Below are 20840 nucleotides of genomic sequence, written 5' to 3'. Positions count from 1 at the left end.
TAGATTCATTGAAATATTGGATGTAGTTGATGATCTTGTGCTTGATATACCTAAAGTTTGGTCATATATACCAGAGATACTATGTAAGTAAATAAATTAAAACTTTTTATGTTAGAAAAAAACAATCAATTATGATGATTATTTTTTACCATAGAGTTTCCATGCGGGAATTTTTGCTCAACAGGACTGAGAGCCACAATATGAAATTTTATTTTTATTATAAAAAGGAAATTTATATTACGGTATTTTTTTTTTTCTTTTGCAGCACATCCAATAGAAGAGGAAATACTCTCTCTAAATGAATTGAAACCTATATTTGATAGTTTAAGGGGTAGGGGATATGTAGGAATATTCCTTGGAGAATTATTATCAAAATTATCCCGGGATAAAGGATCTAAGTGGGTTGCAGATAAATGGGACCAAAGTGGACTTCAATTGAATAATATAATTGATACAGAACTTGAAAAAGTTGATAAAATTATTAAAGATTATGTAAGTTATTATTAAAAATATCAATGAATATTTTATTTTTAAATAATAATAACATTAACAATGACATTATTACTTTCAGAACTTGGAGTTCTGCACTGGTGATTATAATAGTGCCAAAAGCTCAACTAGTAATCAGCTCACATTACAACAAATTCATGATGAACTTAGAAGACTCATGAAGGAAAGTAATTTCGATGTAATTTGTGCTTGGATAATTGTAAGTATATTTTGAATTTATTAATTATATTTAAAAAATTCTAAATAATATATTTTATTCTTTGATTATTGTAGGAAAATGTAGGTAATCGAATTAAAGAACCTGAATTTATTCGAGTATTAACGACTGCCATTTTAGAGACGTCCATGGGTATATATTTTGCTATTTTAATATAGAACATTTTAATATTTTTTTTTTTACTTTATTATTATTATTGTTGTTGTTGTTGTTGTTGTTGTTGTTGTTGTTGTTGTTGTTGTTATTATTATTATTATTATTATTATTATTATTATATATTTGATCTCACTTATTATATTATTATTATTATATTTTCAGAACCAGTAAATACTAACACAAACAGATGGTGTTTAAAAACCGATGTTTTCATTAATTTACAACAATTAATTCGTCGGTTTGTCGATACAAATGAATCTTTAGAATTACAGTGTCTTTATGCAATTCAACTTCATTTGCATAATTTACAATATCCACACGGTAAGATTTGAGTTTTTTTATAATAAGTTATCAATAGTTATTGTAAAATTAAATAACAAAATTCTTTCTGTAGGGATTCTCTTTAATATTATGACAAGTTTATCAGACTATAATATAATTTCAAGTGAGGCATTCTTGACATGGAAAAAAAGCCCTGAGCCAGCTCAACGCGAGTGGCATGGAGTTGCGACGATGGCGTTGACATCATTTTTCACAGGTTTACAAGAAGCTGATGATGCTTCTAGTGTAGAAGATGTATCAACTAGCGTGAGCCAAGACCGTTGTTGACGATACCGTGAACGGGTACATTATCGTCTGTTGAAAAGACTTAAATATACGTTCCCTCGTTAAAAAACTACGCGAAGTGAGATCAAATTGCAGTTTTTTTAAAAAAACGTCGTATATAATTAAAAAAAACAATGGAGTGATAGTAGTGCGCGGGTGTATGTAATATAGTCTAGAACTTCGAAGAAAAAGAAGTGAAAGATAATAAAGAAGGTTGTCATATAAAAACGGACACAATGGCTGAAACCGCTATACATAATGAAGATAAAGATTAATTATTAATTATGATACAAAAGTAAATGCAAGATAATTATTATATATAATTCATTGAAATGGTTTAAAGTTTAAATAAAGAAAAAGAAAAAAAAAAAAGAAAAAAAAAAGAGAACATTATCGTATTTCTTATGTCTTGCGAAACGTCACTACAGCTTGTCAATCGCCCAATTTAAAATTTATGTATAATTTTTCTTTTACGCTTTGTATTGGAAAATCGTAAAGGATATATTCAATTTCATCAAGCGATATTCGCAAAACAGCCGGTGTTTGCTGTGTATAACTTAGATAACAAATTGCAGATCACAGGTGTGTATAAGTAGGTCAATTTTAAGTAAATTATATTTGAGACATATGCAAAAAGAAAACTATTGATAACCAAGTCTGATGCAAGGGCGACGGTTCTTCCTATTATTATAATAAATATAAACAGAATTACTAATTTATATCTTGCGAATTTAACAATGTATTCAACTGTATGATGAAAAAAATACATTCGTAATTAAAGAAGAATGAGAGTGAACAGTCAAAACATAACATTACGAAATAATTCGTAATGTAAAATATGTTGAAATTAGGAAACGGAAGGATACAAATGGTGTGAATATTAAGGCGCTACTATTTTTTAAACTAGTTATTTATGAACTTTGAGAGAGCAAATAATAGTGCGTGGGATGGAATGTTTGCATGAATAACAGGTGGCAGGTGTCGTAGCAAATTGTATAAAATTATTATTATACTAATTTAAAGTACAGTGTGAAAAATTCAATTTTTTTTTGGATATACTATATATTATATATTTTATATATATATATATATATATATATATATATATATAAATACATATAAAAGAATATACATAAAATGAAATAGGAAATTTGAGTGCAGTTATGAAAAATTATTTTCATTTAATTCTAGAAAACAATTCTCTACATTATTTTTTGTCTAATGTTTTTCATATCAAACATATTTTCATTTATAAATTATAATTATTAATTAATACCAAGATATTCAGATTTGTTACTCGGTTATTAGCAAAGTTTGCCATTTATATTTTTTATGGACTTTCTGCTTTGTTGAAGAAATAAAAAAATACCATGTATATTGTATTTGACTCGCATGAAACACATGTACGTTTAAACTTGTGTTTGTACATTTTCCATGTATATACACATGGAAACATACAATGCTACAAAATTATAATTATATCTTTGCTTATAATAGAAAGTCTATATTTCGTCTTTAAATTTTTATACGATATATGTATCCTTCATCGTGATTTCTTGATATGATTATATGTTTATTTTCTTCATTGTATCTTATCATCATAGTATATAATTTACTTGCATTCCAAATGCATATATTATGTTTGATAATTCAAAATTAATTGCAGGATACTTAAAAAATCCTTTTATTACATTTTTATCAATTATGTAATAGAAAGTTTTAAAATATGAAAAGCTACATATTTTTTTTAATAAAACGAGAACAAAACAAAACTAGAAAGAAAATAGAAAGGATGAGAATGAAGAAAAAGTTACGATCATCGTTATTCCTTTTTTCACACTGTAAAAATGAGATATACTGAAAAGTGTGAATGAGTTAAGGATTAGTGATTTAAATTTGTCTCCTTGAAAGATTCCATTCTACTCCAATAGTAGAATGTTTCATTCGATGGGATAAAAACATGAAATGCACTTGAGACGCAGTAAATAAAATTAAAATAATTTATATATAATTAAAGAAAACGTTGTTGGAAACATGTCGATAAATGAATTACAAGAAAAAAATTATCGCTGTAAATATTTAATAAGTAAATATTGTAAGAGAATCGATTAGATTGCAAAAATAGAGAAAAAAGACAGCATTGTTATTATGCTGCTTGGAAATGTTGCACATGCATGCGACGCATCGTGTCGATAATTCACGTACGAACACGCACGTATATCGCAATTTATACATATATTTGCGTGTGCTTACGTTTATATTAATATACATATACAGAATATAAATAAAATATCACTAAAAATTCCAAAACACAATACATAAATACATACTTCTATGATAAATCATATCTATACAAAAAAAAAAAAAAAAAAAAAAAAATAAAAAAGAACTCCATGTCAAACTGTTGTTGATTATTTTCTCGAATATATGCCTGTCGATCATGCGCTGAAGAAAATCATTAATTAAATCAGTAATCTATATTGATACTGATTTAGAAACATGATATACAAATTACATACATACACTTCTATGATAAATCATATCTATGCGAAAAAAAAATAAAAAAGAACTCCATGTCAAACTGTTGTTGATTATTTTCTTGAATATATGCCTGTCGATCACAACGCCGAAGAAGTCATTAATTAAATCAGTACTTTATATATTTTTTGTAACACTTCATATACAATATTGTTTCTATAATCTTAAATAAAATACGTGTAATACTGAACAAATTATATAAATATATAAATCTTACTGAAATTTCAACGTTAATATCTGATGCATTTGAAATTAAAAAGATGTAGATATATATTTCTACGTATATATATATATATATATATATATATATANATATATATATATATATATATATTGTATACTTGACAGAATAATTTACCATAACATTAAGATGCAATAATTATAATCATACTGTAACGTATTACATAAATACGCATTTTTAAAAACACTAAACTTGTGTAATATCCTATATTGTATATTTATTACAATGTAGTTATTTTATATGTATGTAATATAATTGAAATTATTTATAACAAAATAATAAGGCTTCTAATGTACATCCACCAAAACGTTAATTAATTTTTACAATTAAACTATTTTTCATTTTTTTTAACTAAAAAATATTAAAATGACAAATAATACGTGACTTTCAAAAGATTTCTAACCATACAAATTATTTAGTAGAAATAAAACCGGTATTTTTAAACATCTAATTATTTTTATATTGTTTTATAGTTTTACTTTATCCATAATTTTAGTGTTTCATGTATACAATAAAATATTTCTTATTTTTAACATTTTTCTTCATTTGTTATAATAATATATAATTGTTATGATACGAAGTTAGATGAAATAATTATTGCAAATCAGAAGATCGTCTGAAGTGTGCTGAGGTCGTAAACGGACCTTCATCGGCAAATCCAGCGATCTCTTGTGGGATAATAGCATATTCTTCTATACTTGTGCACGGTCTACACATACATTCTAAAGGTGCTTTGGTAATTACCTGTTAAAAAATAATTAACCATAAATTCATATAATGTACTATATATATATATAATTATAAATTTAAATAATTTTATATAAAAATATTCTCATTTGATTTCTTATAGTGTTTGTTATAAAATATAGAAATAAATATAATTTTATATTTATAAATTATTCTTATAAAGTAATTCAATTCAAATCACGCGCGATATTCATTTTCTGATGTGCTTCCCACTGGTCGGTTAGACGAAAACAATATGGCTGCGGGAAACTCGTGGTGTCAAAAGTTTAGTTCCTGATTTTATGGTTCTTAAGTGATTAATTGATCGACGCTTTATTAGTTTTTAATATTTGTTCAAAATGTTCCAAATTTTATGATTAATTCAGAACAATAACTTAACCTTTCGGAATTTTTTTTCGCCTGGTTTGGCTCTCGGACAAAATAGTGATACACTGGCCTCTCTTTCGCCGCTTTCTTGACAACACATGCAGCTTCTTTCCATTTGCCAAATTTTTGATCCAGACACCTGTAGAAACAGGTACGAATAAATAGATATTTATGTATATAAATATATATGAATTTGAAAATTTTGTTTTCAAATATATAGTTAAGTTAACGTTGCATAAAATACAATGGCATCCAACAATTATAAATATATAAAACTGATGTCTATATGTTTATATGAATTCTAAATAATGAATAATGGAAAATGTTTGGAATTTTTACATATATTTAATTATTAATGGAAAATATTTTAGTAATAAATCTTACAGTTTATTATTCAAAATTATGTAATTACATAGAAAATTGAAACATTATAAAAGTAATTATGTGGCAGAAAAATTTTAATCTTAAATATTTAAATAAATTTAAATTATTTTAATATTAAAATTAATTAATATTAAGTGATGTATATATTATATTATGTATATATAAATTTATATACATAAGATTTATAAAAATATTAGTATAAATAATATTTTTATTTATTTTGAATAATAATATAATTAATTGAATAAAAATACAAAAAACTAAATAAATATACTTTAAATATGACTATTATTTTTGTTAACCAGTACAAAGAAGATTCATAAATTTATCTATAAAATAAAAATAAGATACAATATTAATAAGATGCAATATATTTGTAAATATATTTATATATTTATTCATATATATTACCTGTAGGTAACTACTGCAACGTCCTCTACATGCATAACTGGGAATTGGTTTTGGAACACATCCAGGATATTGTAAAAAGTGGATAACTGGAGTTGCTTGACATTCATCAACACCTATAATTGCTTTCGCTGTTTCATTTAGCAAGCATATTAATACACTGGCACCTACTACATAGTAAGTAGAATTATATAAAATTACATTTTTATTTAATTTATAGTTAAAAAATCAAGTTATTTCATTTTTTTATTTTTATTTAAAGTTTTTTTGGATTTTAAATATGAATATTATAATATTTTATTTACCAATATGATAGAGCAACATAATGTTAGTAATAATAGGATACTTTTCCTCCTAGATCTAGTACTTAACTGTGCTTAAAGATTGTGCGCTCTATCCTTTTATACTCTGTGGGTAAGCATGTTTCTCCCCTTCCATGATTGTGTTATGTTATAATAACACAAATAAAGGGATCAAGTATATAGAAATGCTATTAAAGAATAAGTGTTTCTTTTAGATACTGATTGTTCCATATTTATTTTCATGAGAAAACATTTTCATTAAATATCTTTACATTTTTTATAAAAAATTATTCTGATAAAATTGATTATTATGAAAGACATTGCATATAAATTGATTAAAATTAAAGTTTATAAACCAAAAATTGAAATTTAATTTTCTACATTATTTTTATTATGCTTTATTATATACTATTATATATTTTTTTAATATAATAACTTTATATATTGATTGTATATGATTTTCTGAATATAATTCTAACATATATATAAAAATTATATTTTAAAATATGGATTATTTACTAAAATATTAGGTTATTTATTATAAATATTTATTATAATTATGTATAAAAAGCTATATTAAACATTTTCTTTTTCAAATCAATTGTTTAGATAACATTATAAATGATTTTTTTATTGGAATATTATAAATTTTCAAAAATAATTTGTTTATAATATTTCTAATTAAAATTAAATTAAATTGATATAAGAACAATGATCATAATAACATATAATTATAATATTTTAATTTAAATAATGAAAGAATTATATTTTATTATATAAAGTTTAAAATATAGTATTATTACTTTTTATAATTCTATTTCCTTTAATTTTCCTTTTTTTTTTTAAATAATTTCATTAATAAAAAAAATTAATAAATTTCTATATATTACTCTATATTAATCATATCAATAATTATTTATATATATATTCTTTAATTTGTTTCTTAATAATAAGCAATAATATTATTTAAATATATTATATTATAATATATTAAATATATTATAATAATATTATATGCATTATATATCTCAATTTTTAAAAAAAAATTAAAATTTTTAGATGAAAAAATTATAATTTTTAAATGACTAATTATAAAACTATATTATATAAAATTATATAATAATAAATAAAAAGAAAATATTAAATATAACATTTAATCACTTTTTACTGTATAACTTATTATATTATAAAATAATTCATTTTAAATAATATTATAATATTTAAACTTATTTAAATTTGATATTCAATAAATTGTATTTTTTAATATTATTTATAAATATAAGGAGATAAAGAAAGTAAATTATTTTATATATATTTTGTATTTTCATTTTTATTTTGAACTATATAATTTTTATTACATAATTTATAAATAATAATTTTATTATCACTTTTATAAATTATTTATTGGGATATATCACCACATTTAATACATTTACATTCTACTGGTTCACGTATCTTGATTTCCATTACTCCATTTTCTTCATTCATTAATTTTATACCATCTGCATCATAACAATGATGTAATGTAATATGTCTTTCTTTTAAATAACTTTCACGGCAGCAATAACATTCCTATTACAAAAAAAATAAGTTTTTTTATTGCTCTTATAAAAATATTTTTTGTACTTTATATACTTATGTACTTATGTACTTATGTACTTTAACATTTTTACCTTTGAAAATCCTGTTGTACTTGCTACACTTGGTTGTACCTGTGAATTACAAAATCCTTCACATTTTGTAACAAATATATCTCCACTACATGTTCTTTTTAACCGACCTATTTCATCATATTCATCTAAAATAAATAAAAAATATTTTATTTTTTTTATTTATATATTGAATTATTTATATATTTAATGAAATTAGGAAAAAAAAATAATACCTTTTGTAATATGTACTTCTGATTGCAATGTTTCACAACTCTCATCATCTGTTACTTGAGCAACTGTTTCATTAGTATATATGAATATAATTAATATCAAAAAAATTGAATATACGAACATAATACTGAAGTTTTCTTTCATTGATATTTTATTGATATTTTATAGAATCTATTTTTAATATAGCAAAGATATGCTCAGAGATTCTAAGTGAAATGAAAGAACAGAAAATCAAACAGATGCTTTTATAGGTGGCTTTCCCTTCAACATGTTATTACTTAGGGGTGCTGAACTCCTGCTAAGACATAATAGCATATCTGAATCAGGATTAGTTTCCCTTATATTGCACACTATTAGATTTTTTTTAGTGTAGAGACTGTTTTTTTTTAGTATTTTGCATTATGACTCTAATGGCCTTTTTATGTTTTTACTCTCTGGGTGATCATACTAAAGAAGCATTATTAATTTTTTAGATCTTAAATCTTTTATATTTTACTATGTGATTGAAATATAGGTGTAAGTAAAAACATATTAATGAAATTTTAATTTATTTTTTATTATATGTACATTTAATTAAATTAAAACATTCCATTTAATGATCATTTCTTTCATTTCCTGGACAATTATCTACTAAATCTTTTTCATCCAGAAATGCTACTCCACACCAAATACAATAAAAATACTTTTCTCTTAAATATTTTGTTAAAATTTCAAGTTTTTCATTAACAGGGAAAAAATCATCATCTTTTTCACTATCGCTATTTTCATCATCTTGAGGCAACCAAAACCATATTTCTTTAGGTTTTGTTATTTCTTGTTGCATATCTAATTTTTGACAAATTTTTTGACTTTTATATAAATCTGTTTTTAACAATTGTTCTTTCCTTTTTTGTGCAATTCTATCTCGAAAATCTTTCATACTCTTATTATCTAAATTATCATTAAATATATTATTTTTATTTTTTCTTTCTTTTCTCTCATTTTGTTTTCCTAAACCTTGTCTATCTAATTTAATGTCAAGGTTAATTGGTTCAATTCTTCCTGATTCTGTTTTACCTATGCCATGACCAGGTTTATATCCCATTTTCATAATCATTGCATAACCTAAAAACAAACAGAATTGTATAAATGATAATTATAAAAATATTTAATAATATTATATAATATAATATGATATATACAATTTAAAATTTTTATTAAAAAATAGAAAAAACAAACCTTTATTAGAACTTGTAATTGCAGAAGATAAACCTGCTTCTCTAGTTTCTTCTTCAATATGTTTTAAAGAATTTTTTTCATCTAATTTTGCTTCAATTTGCTTTTTTTTTTTTAAGAGTTCAAATTTTCTTTTATCTGCATGTCTATATATGAGACTGGATGAAGTAGATTTTTCACTTCCTTGTAAAAATTTATCTGACATATAATCTTCTGCATCTGACATTTTTATTTATTTTTCTATTTCGAGTTATTGTTTCTTGGTTATTTATATGAAACACTGATTCTTGTAAAATTCCATTTATTACTGAAATATAATTCGTTGCATTTTTTATTTCACATATTAATTATAGAAGAAAAAAATGAATTTATACAATAAAAAATTAGTTGTTAGAATATATTTATCTATTATTTATGTATGAAAATTTTTTTAAATTATGAAGTTTACTATTTATTATTTATTAGGTTATGTTCGCAATGTTGCCATATACAATGAACCATTCAAAAAACATTGACCTTTGTATGTTCGCATAAGAATATTTGAAGTATATATGCTTAAAGATATTATCTTTATTTAAATTATTGATTTTTCAGAAATCTCTATTCAATTGTTTTCAAATATTTGCAACATAAATCCCAAATTTATATATTTCTTATAAATTGTATGTAAATATAATATTATATAATATTTAATCATGAAGATGTGTATAAATTAAAATTTTATAAATAAAAAACAAATAAATGATTCATATAAAAAAAATAACTAAAAAAAATATTTTAATAATTTATCACAATTCAATTATTTAATTTTTGAAAATAAAATTTTATGATATCATATTGATATATATATATATATATATATATATATATAACTTAATAATATTCTGAAATTATAATAATTATTTTTAGATCTTAGATAAATTAAATTATAATATAAAAAAATAAAAATATAGTATAAATCATAAAAACTAAAATGTACAATATTTTATGTTTAACAAGATACTGTATGAAATATTTTATTTTTTAAAAACAAATTTTTAACATTTTCTAATCTTTTATTCTATAATTTGCAAAAAAAATATAAATATATTCTTTAATACAATAAAAAATCGAAATCAAAATATTTTATTCTTTAGTTTTGTGTTTGTAATTAATTTTGATTGATATTTCAATATTATTATTAAATTTTGCAGCAAATTTAACAAATTCTTTATTACTAAATATAAATAAGTAAAATCAAATATACAAATCTTTTAATAATTAGTATAATTATTATAGCGCTTTGTTTTATTATTTTAAAATATACCAATATTACAACTTTTATTTCTATCATATTTTTTAATGATTATAAATATCTTTTTAAATATCTTAATAAATCTGTTAATGATTGTTTACAATGTAGTACACCCAAGAATTTACGTACTTTGAATTTGCTACACCGTTGTAATCGTATAGATGACTATACTGCCGTCGGTCGATAAACAGCGAAACGCGGAATTGAAAAGTACTGAGTTGAAGGAACGTGGACCGTTTGTATCTCAATACAGTAATGCAGTAGTTCGAGAACAATATTTTTGGTCTTTACCTAGTTGATCACAACATTACTCGATTCATTATGTTCGAGTATTGTTGATTACGTATTGTGTGTTTCACACTTTTCCAATGAACTTCCTTGAATATACCGTCGAAGACTTCAAAGTGCAAAGGAATTGGTACGAAGGACGAAAGTGTGAAAGCGTACGCTCACCGCTACTTACGCGAAGAAATATATCTTTTGACTATTTTCAATACACTTGGAAGATTTGATCTGATTATATTTTGATGAAACATTCGTTGAAGTAATCAAGGAATATTCTGGATTTGACTAATTGACAAGTACAGTAACCGTAACATTTGTACTAGAAATTTTATGATAAATAGAAAAGAAATACCACAAGGTCGTTGAAATAGTAATAGAATCTTTTTTTTGCTGTAGAGACATTTGAATACGTATGTCGGGTGTGAATAGTGGCTTTTGTGACAAATCAAAACGACAGTAAAAATATTCAATGATATTAAAACGTGTGATTTTCAATTTTCAAACTTATTATTCTTCATTATGTGTTTGTAATTAATTTTTCTTTATACGTGTTTTGTACTGTTCTTGGAAAGATTTATTGTTTTTGGATTTTACATCGGCTATGGTTGTAGCCAGTGGTGAGTGGGTACAAAATGCCAGTTTTCCTGCCAATCAGAATTCCAACCTGAAAATAAATTCTGTACAAAATAACAAAATGACAGCAAAAGGAGTTTTAATTTGTCGTGATAATTCTCATCCTTTTGAAGAGCGTACATTAATATTGGACCAACCTGTTAAAATTGGCCGTTCTGTAGCAAGAGCTAGAGCTACTCCAAATAATGCAATTTTTGATTGTAAAGTATTATCGAGAAATCATGCATTATTATGGTATTCAGGTGGAAAGTTTTTTTTACAAGATACACGTAGTAGTAATGGAACATTTGTTAATAATCAAAGACTCAGTGCAGCTAGTTTAGAATCAGCACCAAAAGAAGTATGTTCAGGTGACATAGTGCAATTTGGAGTAGATGTAATAGAAAGTACAAAAAAAGTTAGGCATGGATGTATAGTTGCAACATTAAAATTATATTTACCAGATGGAAAAGAAGCTAAAGCTAGTCATAGCACAGCTGTTACATCACCATTTAATAATATTTCTTTGGAAGATGTATATAAACTAAATCAAGTTATGCAAGAAGCTTCAAGACGTGAGAAAGCACTTTATTCTAAGTTAGCATATCTTCAACAACTTGTAGCAAATACTCGAAAAGCTGCCAATCAATCTTGGAAAGCATTAATAACAGAAGACCGGTTATTATCTTGGGTGGAAAGTATGGAAAATCAATTGGCAGTTTATTCTAAAAATTACACAGAGGATAAAATTAGAAATGAATTAGTAGCACTTCAAGAAGAAAAGATACAATACCAAAATGCAGCAAAAGAGGCATTACAAAAAGTATTACAAGAAAAATTGGAGGTAACTCAGAGATTAGTTCAATTAGAAGGACGTTTAAATGAAACAGAAGAAGAATGTCAAAGTCTTCATAATGTAGCAAAATATACACAAACAGAACTTCAAGAATTATGTAGTAAATATACTGAAGCACAAAAAAAATTACAAGAAACTACAAATAAATTGAAAGAGAGTGAAGAAAAAATAAAAGATATAGTACAAAATACAGAACAAGAAAAGCAAGAACTTTTAAAGAGACTTGAAGATCAATCTAGAATTGAGAAAAATTTGCAGGCAAGATTACGTGATTCTCGGTTAGATTCTGTTAATATTTATAAGCAGATCACTGCCCTCAGAAATTATATGCAAATTCTGCAGGATATGAATTCAAAGTTAGTAACAAGTGATATTATAGATTTAAAGGATGAAGAAAATCCTATTGAGGCTATCAATATTATTCTTAATAAATTAAATTCCATTCATATTGACAATATAGATATTGATGCAGAAACTAACTTTTATTCTTTGAAAGATGAACATGATAATCAAATTAATTCACAAGATATTGATTCAAATCAGTTAAAAAATTCTGATGATTCTTTTTCAAAAGAACAAATGGATGATTCATTGGCTAATAATGATAATTCAACAGAATATATTTTACCACCACCTTCTCGAAAAACTTTAGTTAATGGAAATGTAAATATAGATAATACAGATATAAATTCAGAGCCTGATGTTAATTCAGATATAACTGATGATGCATGTAGTATTACCAATTTTGATACAAGTGAAATATCTGTTTTTGAAATTCAAAAAGAGGAACCTTTATATGCAAGAGAAGAATTTTTTGTACCTTACAAAATGGAAGTTAGATTTATATGTGAAGAAAATAGTAAACAATTAGAAACTTCTAATTTTTCTCAATCTGTTCAAAAAATAAAGGAAAATGAAGAAACAGAAATTAATATTGACAGCACAAATAACATTAAAATTATTTCAAATGAACCTTTTATAGAAATTGATCAACTGGAAAAAAAGGATGAAACAGATAAAGATAGCAATGAATTAGATGAACAATATGAAGAACATTTAGAAGGAGATTATGTTAAAACCTTAAAGCCATTATCCAAAAATGATACTACAGAACATGGTATACATACAAGAGAATATATATTGCAAACTTTGATAGGATCTTTAGATTCATTAAGAATTGAAGATAATTTAGAATCACAACAAATTATTAAAAAAGAATTAGAAAATCTTAAGGATTGGTTAATTTGTGAACCTCATGAAGAAATTGTAGAAAAACTGAAAGAAATATATTATCGTGCCAAGAATGAAGCTCAAAGAATTGAAGAACTCCATGAAGAATTAGTTATTTTAAAGGAAAAATACAATGCGTTTACTGAAGAAAAGGCAGAACTTTCGAAAAAATATACAACTCTTAAAGCACAATGTGGTGACTTGTTAAATACAACTTACACTGTACCAATACATTATGTAGCACCTATTGCAATTATATTAATATGGATGTTGCTTGAAAAGATATTTTAATGTTTTCTTTTTGTTTTTTGTATATAACTTTTACAATTGATTAATATAAAATTTTCTTTTTTTGCTTTTTTTTTTTTAATTAAGTTGTTATAAACATTCAAATGATCAAAATATAACAAACATAGGATGGTGTATAATTTCAATAAAAAAATTTGAACATTTTTATACCGATAAAAATATTAAAAATTGTATATATTTTTCCGATATTTGTTATTAAAGCACCAATCTCAGAAGATGTTCTAATAAATTATAAAGTTAAACTATAAAGCAAAGGTATACCATGTTACCATTTAAAAAAAAAGAACCAAAATCAAATTAAGCAGAGAATTGTAGCAATAAATATGTATATAGAAAAAGATTTTAGGCTAGGAGGAATGTTTAGAAAAATATAGACAATACCATGTAAAATGTTCAATATGCTGCCAATCTCGATATCATATCTTCTTGAATAAAATGGTATTAATCTCGATTTAAAAATATAATACACAATTTACGTCATTATTTTTTGCAATCAATTTAAGCACTGCACCCAACAATTGTATTATTATATTATAAATTATAAATAACGTTTATATGCAAAAATCAATTTTTATAAATGCCCGTCGATATATCCTACGTCTTAATAATCTTCCCTTAATATTTCTCCTAGAATTAATCTCGAATCTGTGCTAAATTAAAATACTCGATATTTATTTTAAACGATTCAGAGATGTGTTCAAAGCGTAAATCATTATTTAGTTCGATTTTTTCAACATTTTTTAATATTAAAAATTTATATAAGAAGAATAATAATAAGCTGAAAGAAATCGAATTTATTCATTCTTTACGATTAATAATTATATTATGTACATTTTAATTATAAATTAATGTTGATTTAAAGAAATTATTTAATCTTAAATATTAGTCAATTTTAAATTATAGTTTTTTTTCTCTCTTTTCTATTGTAACTAATATAATTGTTTCCTGTACATACTTAAAAATCATTTATTAATATATAATATTTAGCATGATTTAATACAAAGCTTTGATTAATAATTATTTTTATTAATTAATAATTATTATCATAGTGCTATTTTTTTTTTTTGCATATGCGCTTGTCTTTTTCTTTTTTCTTTGTCTTTTTATTATTATTATTATTATTATTATTATTATTATTATTATTATTATTGTTATTGTTATTGTTATTATTACGTTATATTACGTTATATTACGTTATTTTATTACGTATTATTATTATTTTGCTCTCTTATTTATTTCAATTTTTTTTCTGATAGAATGACAATAGAAGCATATCAACTTGAACGACCTAATAAATTTTAAAACAAAAAAACGATATATTTCAACACGAAACTTTTAATATGGTTCTTCTTAAGTCAGTGTATTCAGCGATTTTTCAGATAATAATAATGGCCTAAGCTCTGTTTCTAATGTATAAAAGCAGAAAAAAAAAAGTTATAATTATACTTTTATATTTATTTTGTTTTTTTTTTATACAAATTAACATTAGAATTAATCGTATTTTTTTTAATTACTGTGCCATTATTCGATCTATTTTTGTCCTGTTAAACAATAAATATTGATCGATTGTATGTAAGCAAATGATAAGTATATTCAATTTTCCAAAAAAGAAAAGAGCCGTTCTTTCTTTCCAGATTGAATGAGTGTTGTTTTTCTTGGTGGATTGAATATATATTTAAGATCGTGATGGTTTATATAATAAGATAATATTGTATATAACATTGTTGAACACTCTTACAATTCATGTAATAGCCGCTATATAAGAAAAAATAAAAAATTAACTTAACTGAAACTCTTTGCTGTTATTCATTAGTAACCTTTATCGATCACATTAATATCGATCAATTTATATCGACACGATACTGATAATTTTTTAAATAATTATATACACACAATATTTTTGCAAAGATCAGAAAATTAATATAAATTTGTAAATACATTTATCGTATTAATATTTATTAAAATTATGATTTAATATCATGGAAAATAAATATAATTGATATAAAGAATAATTATAATTCGTATTCTAGTTTTAAATATCAAATTGTATATAAAATTTATAAAATGCTTTTATGATATAATTTTTTCCTTGCATAATTATACGCGTATTAAAAATAGTATGGACATTTTACAAAAAATTGTATAAAATTTTACAAAAATTAAATTACAATAAATTGTAATAAATATTTTAATCTTGCAATTTTTCATTGATATGTAATTATTATTATTATTATAAGTATAATTGGATAATTAGTTTTCATTCATTTTGCAAGAGATTGAAAATTATGTTTTTTATATAGAATATATATTAATAAATGCATTAAATGCGAAATTTTATAACAAGAGAAATGTAATATTTCTGCATTTAATATTTTCAAAGGTTTTCTTTTTCAATACATTTTTGTTAATGTATTATTCAGACGTAAAAAAAAAAAATTATAAGTCAAACATAATTCAGAATAAAATAAAGAATTAGGAATATTTAAATCCTGTATATTTATCGATTACAAGAATAAATCTTATATTTCTAAATGTCTTTATCACAAATTATGAAAAGCTTTATTTCGTATATCAATGAATTATTAAATATGTAAGTTTCAATGTTCGACGATATCTAGTTTAGTATTTTGTTTGCTCTATACAAATTAGATTGATTTATCTATTGATTTATCTATATTTATATTGTAACAAATTATTTTGTAATTACAGCATATATGTATAGTGTGTGACTAATAACGATCGACTAAGAATTCCTTACGAGGTATAAGCGCAATGTATCATCGATGAAGAAGCTGAAAAAAAAGTCGGATAGCGCGAGAGGCGGGCAAGCGAGCAAAACAGCAGGCGCCACAAATACAAGCGGAGATGCATCACCTACCCGTGTGTGTAGAGATTTCCTGCGAAACGTATGTCACAGGGGTAAACGTTGCAAGTATTTACATGAACGTTCCGAAGACGATCCTATAGACGAATATACGTTCTGTCATGACTTTCAAAATGGTATGTGTAATTGGCCTGGATGTAAATTTCTTCATTGTACGGAAAGTGAGGAGAAGAGATTCCGAGCAACAGGAGAATTACCTGCTCATATCTTGAGCAGGCTCAAGAATAATAATGAGAAATCTGAATATCCCATGTGCAAAGATTTTATCAAGGGTAGTTGTCAAAGAACAAATTGTAAATTCAGACATTGGAAGAATGAAGAACCACAGCATAATTTGATTGCTACTTCCCATCATAATGTATCTAGACCACAGCATAATTTCAATGGCACTAGTAATGATGAAAATCGGAGATACGAAGAGGATAGAAAGTAAGTTTATTCAATGTTTTATTTTATTTTTTTTTGTTATTCAATTTTAAAAGAATACAATTTTCTTTAAATACTTAATATGCTTTGATTTTAAGTATAAATATTTTTGAAATATATCTTTAATAATATATCTATATATCTTTATATTTAGTTTCCACTGGCAAATGGAAGATCAACATAACTTAGTCACAAATAATGGTTATAATACTTCTTCACATCCACCTGATTATATAGGACCTCCTGAACCAAAGAGACGAATAGTTTCTGGTGAAACTGTTGTTCATTTTGAAGCTTCACAACTTGTAGGCCAACATACTGCACAACCAGTTACACCAGGATACTATTATCCAGTAATACCACGTAATGAAGCTAGAGCAATTGTTTTAGAAGATGAAAATGCTTTATTAAGAAAAAAAATAGAAGAATTAAAAAAACAAGTTAGTATAATTTTACTATTATAATTTTTTTCACATTCAATCTATATAATAAATTTATATATATTATTTTTCAAGGTTAGTGATTTAACAGCAACTAATGAATTTCTTTTGGATCAAAATGCTCAGTTAAGAATGTCAGGGAAACGAACTGCAAATGTAACGGCTGTTACAGTTCCTGCAGTTACTATTACAAATACTGTTCCACCATCACAAGCTCCAACACCTCAACAAATGGTTAATGCAGCAGTAGCTGCTGGTACCTTACGTACAGTTACTGCAAGTGTTGCAACTGTTCCTGTAAGTATAGCTACAGTTGCACCTGTTTCTATTGCAGCAGTTTCAATGGCACCAGTATCAATTCCGCCTCCCATTGTTACAATGGCTCAACAAACTATTACAATGAGCGGTTCAGGTCCACAAGCAACTAATCAACAGCCACCTAATACACAACAACCAGCTAGCTTACCTCTTTCAATATCTGGTGCTACTGCACCATTGGTTTCGTATCCTATTATGACTCAAGAACTTAGGCCGGTATTGCAGTAAATATACTATAAATGAGAAAGGAACATCAAATAATACCTCAAACATTTGAAGAATCAAGAATGCTGTCTTCTGCATTCAGTCTTTCAAAATGATATTGTATTTCTACTATTTTTTCGAATATAAGTGATGAATGTGAAAAGAAATATCTTCAGACGATCAAAAATTTTAGAGAAATAAATTGTTGAAAATATCATATTAATAAAAAAAAAAATGCGACATCTTCAATATTTATGTAGAAACTCATAGAAATTATGTACAGGATAAATATAATGATCATAACTGTTTTTTAGCAGTATAGCTTAAATAACATGCCCTTATTATAATCTCTTAAGTCTAGTATTTTCGTTCCTTTCAATAGTTTACCCTAAAAGGTGTTGACTACATTAATATGTTAATATGCAACAATAAATGTCCAAAGTGTGTATAGATTTAGATTAATAAGAATACTGATCTAAAACCATGTTGAATGGTTGAGAATGATATTCTCTTATTCTTTTTTTGATATTGTAATATCATAAAAATACAAATAATTTTGTAGGTAATTTTTTGTATTATTAAAAAGATAATCAGATACAAGTAAAAAAAAAAATGTAAATTAAAGAAAATATAGATAAGAAATTACTTGTTTAGACTAATATGTTAAAATAAGTACAAAACTAGGATGAAGCATGTAAATGAATTATATTAAAAGTTCAAACTTAAGGTTACTGTTTTCTAATGGTGAACCTTATATATTCTGTACGCAATGCTGTAAATAATATTTTGTTGCTTCCTCATTTTCTCAGAAAGAATTTTTATACTTCCATCTCTTTAACAAATAAGTTAACTACTCTTATAAAATAGTGATATTTTAATAAATTAAGTACTTACTTATTGTGGTCTTTTGTGTTTTTACAATTTTACTTAAGTAAATGGCTTTGCATTCAGGTGATGGAAAGTAAAGACTATGGTTTTAAACCGAATGTAAGAATCAGATATACAGACATGTAACATGCATCCCATAAACCAAATAAACATATGTACATGTTTTCAAGTTATATTATCAGTCATGGATTGATATATGTGTAAATATATTTTGCGTAATTAGTATAAGAAATTGAGCAATAAGTATATACTCTTGTATTTTATATATGCATACAAATGTATAATCTTTTATGTATCATTTTATGTTAACAAGCATCTCATTAAAATGATAAATCTTTAAATTCTTCAAAAATAGCATTCATATCATATGTTTTATTAAATTAAAAAAATTTGATGCGTTTGTATAATAAGATTTTTTTTTATTTAATATTACAATTAAATATATTTAAAAAATTTATTAATTAATTTTATTTAAAAAATTTTTAAAGACAATAATATGTAATATATTTAAAATAGCTTTTTGTACAATTTATTTCATTTAAATTTTTATTTTCATTTTAATTTTCTATTTTAAAATATTCATTAGACCAAAAAAATAACTTTAAAGAACAATTGAAGAAGAAATATTGATATTTGATATGATATTAATTGATAGTAAATGTGACTGGAAATTAAGTATTGAGTGTATCGTAGTTTATAATATTATCTATCTGATTAGTTGATGAATATGTCAATAGAATCTCCATAAAAAATAATGTTATTATAATATTTTTACTCTTATAAAAATAATATTTTTAATTCTTGAAATTGTGAAATACAAGAGTTTCATTTAAATAATTTTTAATTACATTGTTTTAACATTTAAAATATTTCAATGTAATTTATTTTGTTAATACATTGATAAATTTTGTTTGATTTATTTAATATAAATTTAAAATTAAATGAAAGGTCTTATATATAGATCTACAAATTACTTATATTAAATTTTATAATTATCATTGATATTTTTTATATTAATATTTTATATTTTTTGTACATAAATAATTATAAAATCAGAATAAATATATCTTGTTATAAGTTAAATTATTATTTATATACAAAAATATTTATTTATAATTTATAAAAATTATATCTAAATATGTATTTTATAATTTGCAAAATTAATATAATATGATAAGATCTTTTAAATTTTTTCAATGAAAATAAGAAAATTTCATTAATTCATATTTGTGAAGTTTTTTTCTTAAGATTAAGTGAAATATAATTGACCATCCATTAGTTTTCAATGATCAATCTTACAATAAAATATTAATAAATGAATATAACAATTTTATTTTCTATATAAGAGAAAATAAATATGTAATGAAAAATGTTTTAAAACTATAATATTATTACACAATTTCGTAAATATCTTTTCTCAGAATTATTATATTTTGTATTTTTTTTTTTTGCTGTTGTAGAAAAGTTTGCATTATAATAATATTCTATAACAGATATTTAATATTAGATGCTGCATCCTTT

General features: G+C 23.6%; 5 protein-coding genes across 10 annotated transcripts in view; 3 read left to right on the top strand and 2 right to left on the bottom strand.

Annotated features, from left to right (window-relative positions):
• LOC122718834 (eukaryotic translation initiation factor 4 gamma 3-like) overlaps window positions 1-1861 on the top strand; it is a 39350-nt gene extending 37489 nt beyond the window's left edge. For all 6 annotated transcript variants that reach the window (XM_043944195.1, XM_043944194.1, XM_043944196.1 and 3 more), the window contains exons 20-25: window positions 4-83; window positions 266-492; window positions 572-709; window positions 784-859; window positions 1046-1204; window positions 1278-1861. In XM_043944195.1, coding sequence (XP_043800130.1) covers window positions 4-83; window positions 266-492; window positions 572-709; window positions 784-859; window positions 1046-1204; window positions 1278-1492 — 895 coding nt within the window. In that variant the 3' untranslated portion in view covers window positions 1493-1861. The remainder of the gene's footprint in view (window positions 1-3; window positions 84-265; window positions 493-571; window positions 710-783; window positions 860-1045; window positions 1205-1277) is intronic.
• Window positions 1862-4763: 2902 nt separating this feature from the next.
• On the bottom strand, window positions 4764-8504 carry LOC122718839 (partner of bursicon). Its single transcript, XM_043944201.1, has 6 exons — window positions 8361-8504; window positions 8149-8273; window positions 7894-8047; window positions 6177-6289; window positions 5395-5520; window positions 4764-5012 (listed from the first exon to the last, which is right to left on the bottom strand). Exons 1-6 carry the CDS (start codon window positions 8500-8502, stop codon window positions 4863-4865), a joined length of 810 nt encoding a protein of 269 aa, XP_043800136.1. The 5' UTR covers window positions 8503-8504; the 3' UTR covers window positions 4764-4862.
• LOC122718836 (zinc finger CCCH domain-containing protein 10-like) lies at window positions 5362-19659 on the top strand. Its single transcript, XM_043944199.1, has 5 exons — window positions 5362-5532; window positions 6183-6350; window positions 16869-17472; window positions 17624-17909; window positions 17985-19659. Exons 3-5 carry the CDS (start codon window positions 16943-16945, stop codon window positions 18453-18455), a joined length of 1287 nt encoding a protein of 428 aa, XP_043800134.1. The 5' UTR covers window positions 5362-5532; window positions 6183-6350; window positions 16869-16942; the 3' UTR covers window positions 18456-19659.
• On the bottom strand, window positions 8946-9912 carry LOC122718838 (G patch domain-containing protein 11). The gene is made up of 2 exons (XM_043944200.1): window positions 9577-9912; window positions 8946-9462 (listed from the first exon to the last, which is right to left on the bottom strand). The coding sequence occupies exons 1-2, from the start codon at window positions 9797-9799 to the stop codon at window positions 8951-8953; spliced, it is 735 nt and encodes a 244-aa protein (XP_043800135.1). The 5' UTR covers window positions 9800-9912; the 3' UTR covers window positions 8946-8950.
• Window positions 10869-14222, top strand: LOC122718835 (sarcolemmal membrane-associated protein). The gene is made up of 2 exons (XM_043944198.1): window positions 10869-11448; window positions 11549-14222. The coding sequence occupies exon 2, from the start codon at window positions 11754-11756 to the stop codon at window positions 14139-14141; it is 2388 nt and encodes a 795-aa protein (XP_043800133.1). The 5' UTR covers window positions 10869-11448; window positions 11549-11753; the 3' UTR covers window positions 14142-14222.
• Window positions 19660-20840: the final 1181 nt, after the last annotated feature.

The sequence above is a fragment of the Apis laboriosa genome, unplaced genomic scaffold (assembly GCF_014066325.1).
Source record: "Apis laboriosa isolate Shangri-la unplaced genomic scaffold, ASM1406632v1 scaffold68_cov148, whole genome shotgun sequence".
Classification (NCBI taxonomy): domain Eukaryota; kingdom Metazoa; phylum Arthropoda; class Insecta; order Hymenoptera; family Apidae; genus Apis; species Apis laboriosa.
Note: the sequence above shows the minus strand (reverse complement) of the source record. Positions and strands in the feature narration are given on the sequence as shown.

Coding starts and splice junctions, on each gene's coding strand:
- LOC122718835 (XM_043944198.1), top strand. CDS start 11,754: ATGGTTGTAGCCAGTGGTGAGTGGGTACAAAATGCCAGTTTTCCTGCC.
- LOC122718838 (XM_043944200.1), bottom strand. CDS start 9,799: ATGTCAGATGCAGAAGATTATATGTCAGATAAATTTTTACAAGGAAGT. Junction 9,463..9,576: donor AATTACAAGTTCTAATAAAG/GTTTGTTTTTTC, acceptor GTTTGTTTTTAG/GTTATGCAATGATTATGAAA.
- LOC122718836 (XM_043944199.1), top strand. CDS start 16,943: ATGAAGAAGCTGAAAAAAAAGTCGGATAGCGCGAGAGGCGGGCAAGCG. Junction 17,473..17,623: donor AGATACGAAGAGGATAGAAA/GTAAGTTTATTC, acceptor CTTTATATTTAG/TTTCCACTGGCAAATGGAAG. Junction 17,910..17,984: donor TAGAAGAATTAAAAAAACAA/GTTAGTATAATT, acceptor TTATTTTTCAAG/GTTAGTGATTTAACAGCAAC.
- LOC122718839 (XM_043944201.1), bottom strand. CDS start 8,502: ATGAAAGAAAACTTCAGTATTATGTTCGTATATTCAATTTTTTTGATA. Junction 6,290..7,893: donor ATGTAAATGTATTAAATGTG/GTGATATATCCC, acceptor AAGCAATTATAG/GTGTTGATGAATGTCAAGCA. Junction 5,521..6,176: donor GTTGCAGTAGTTACCTACAG/GTAATATATATG, acceptor CTGTTTCTACAG/GTGTCTGGATCAAAAATTTG.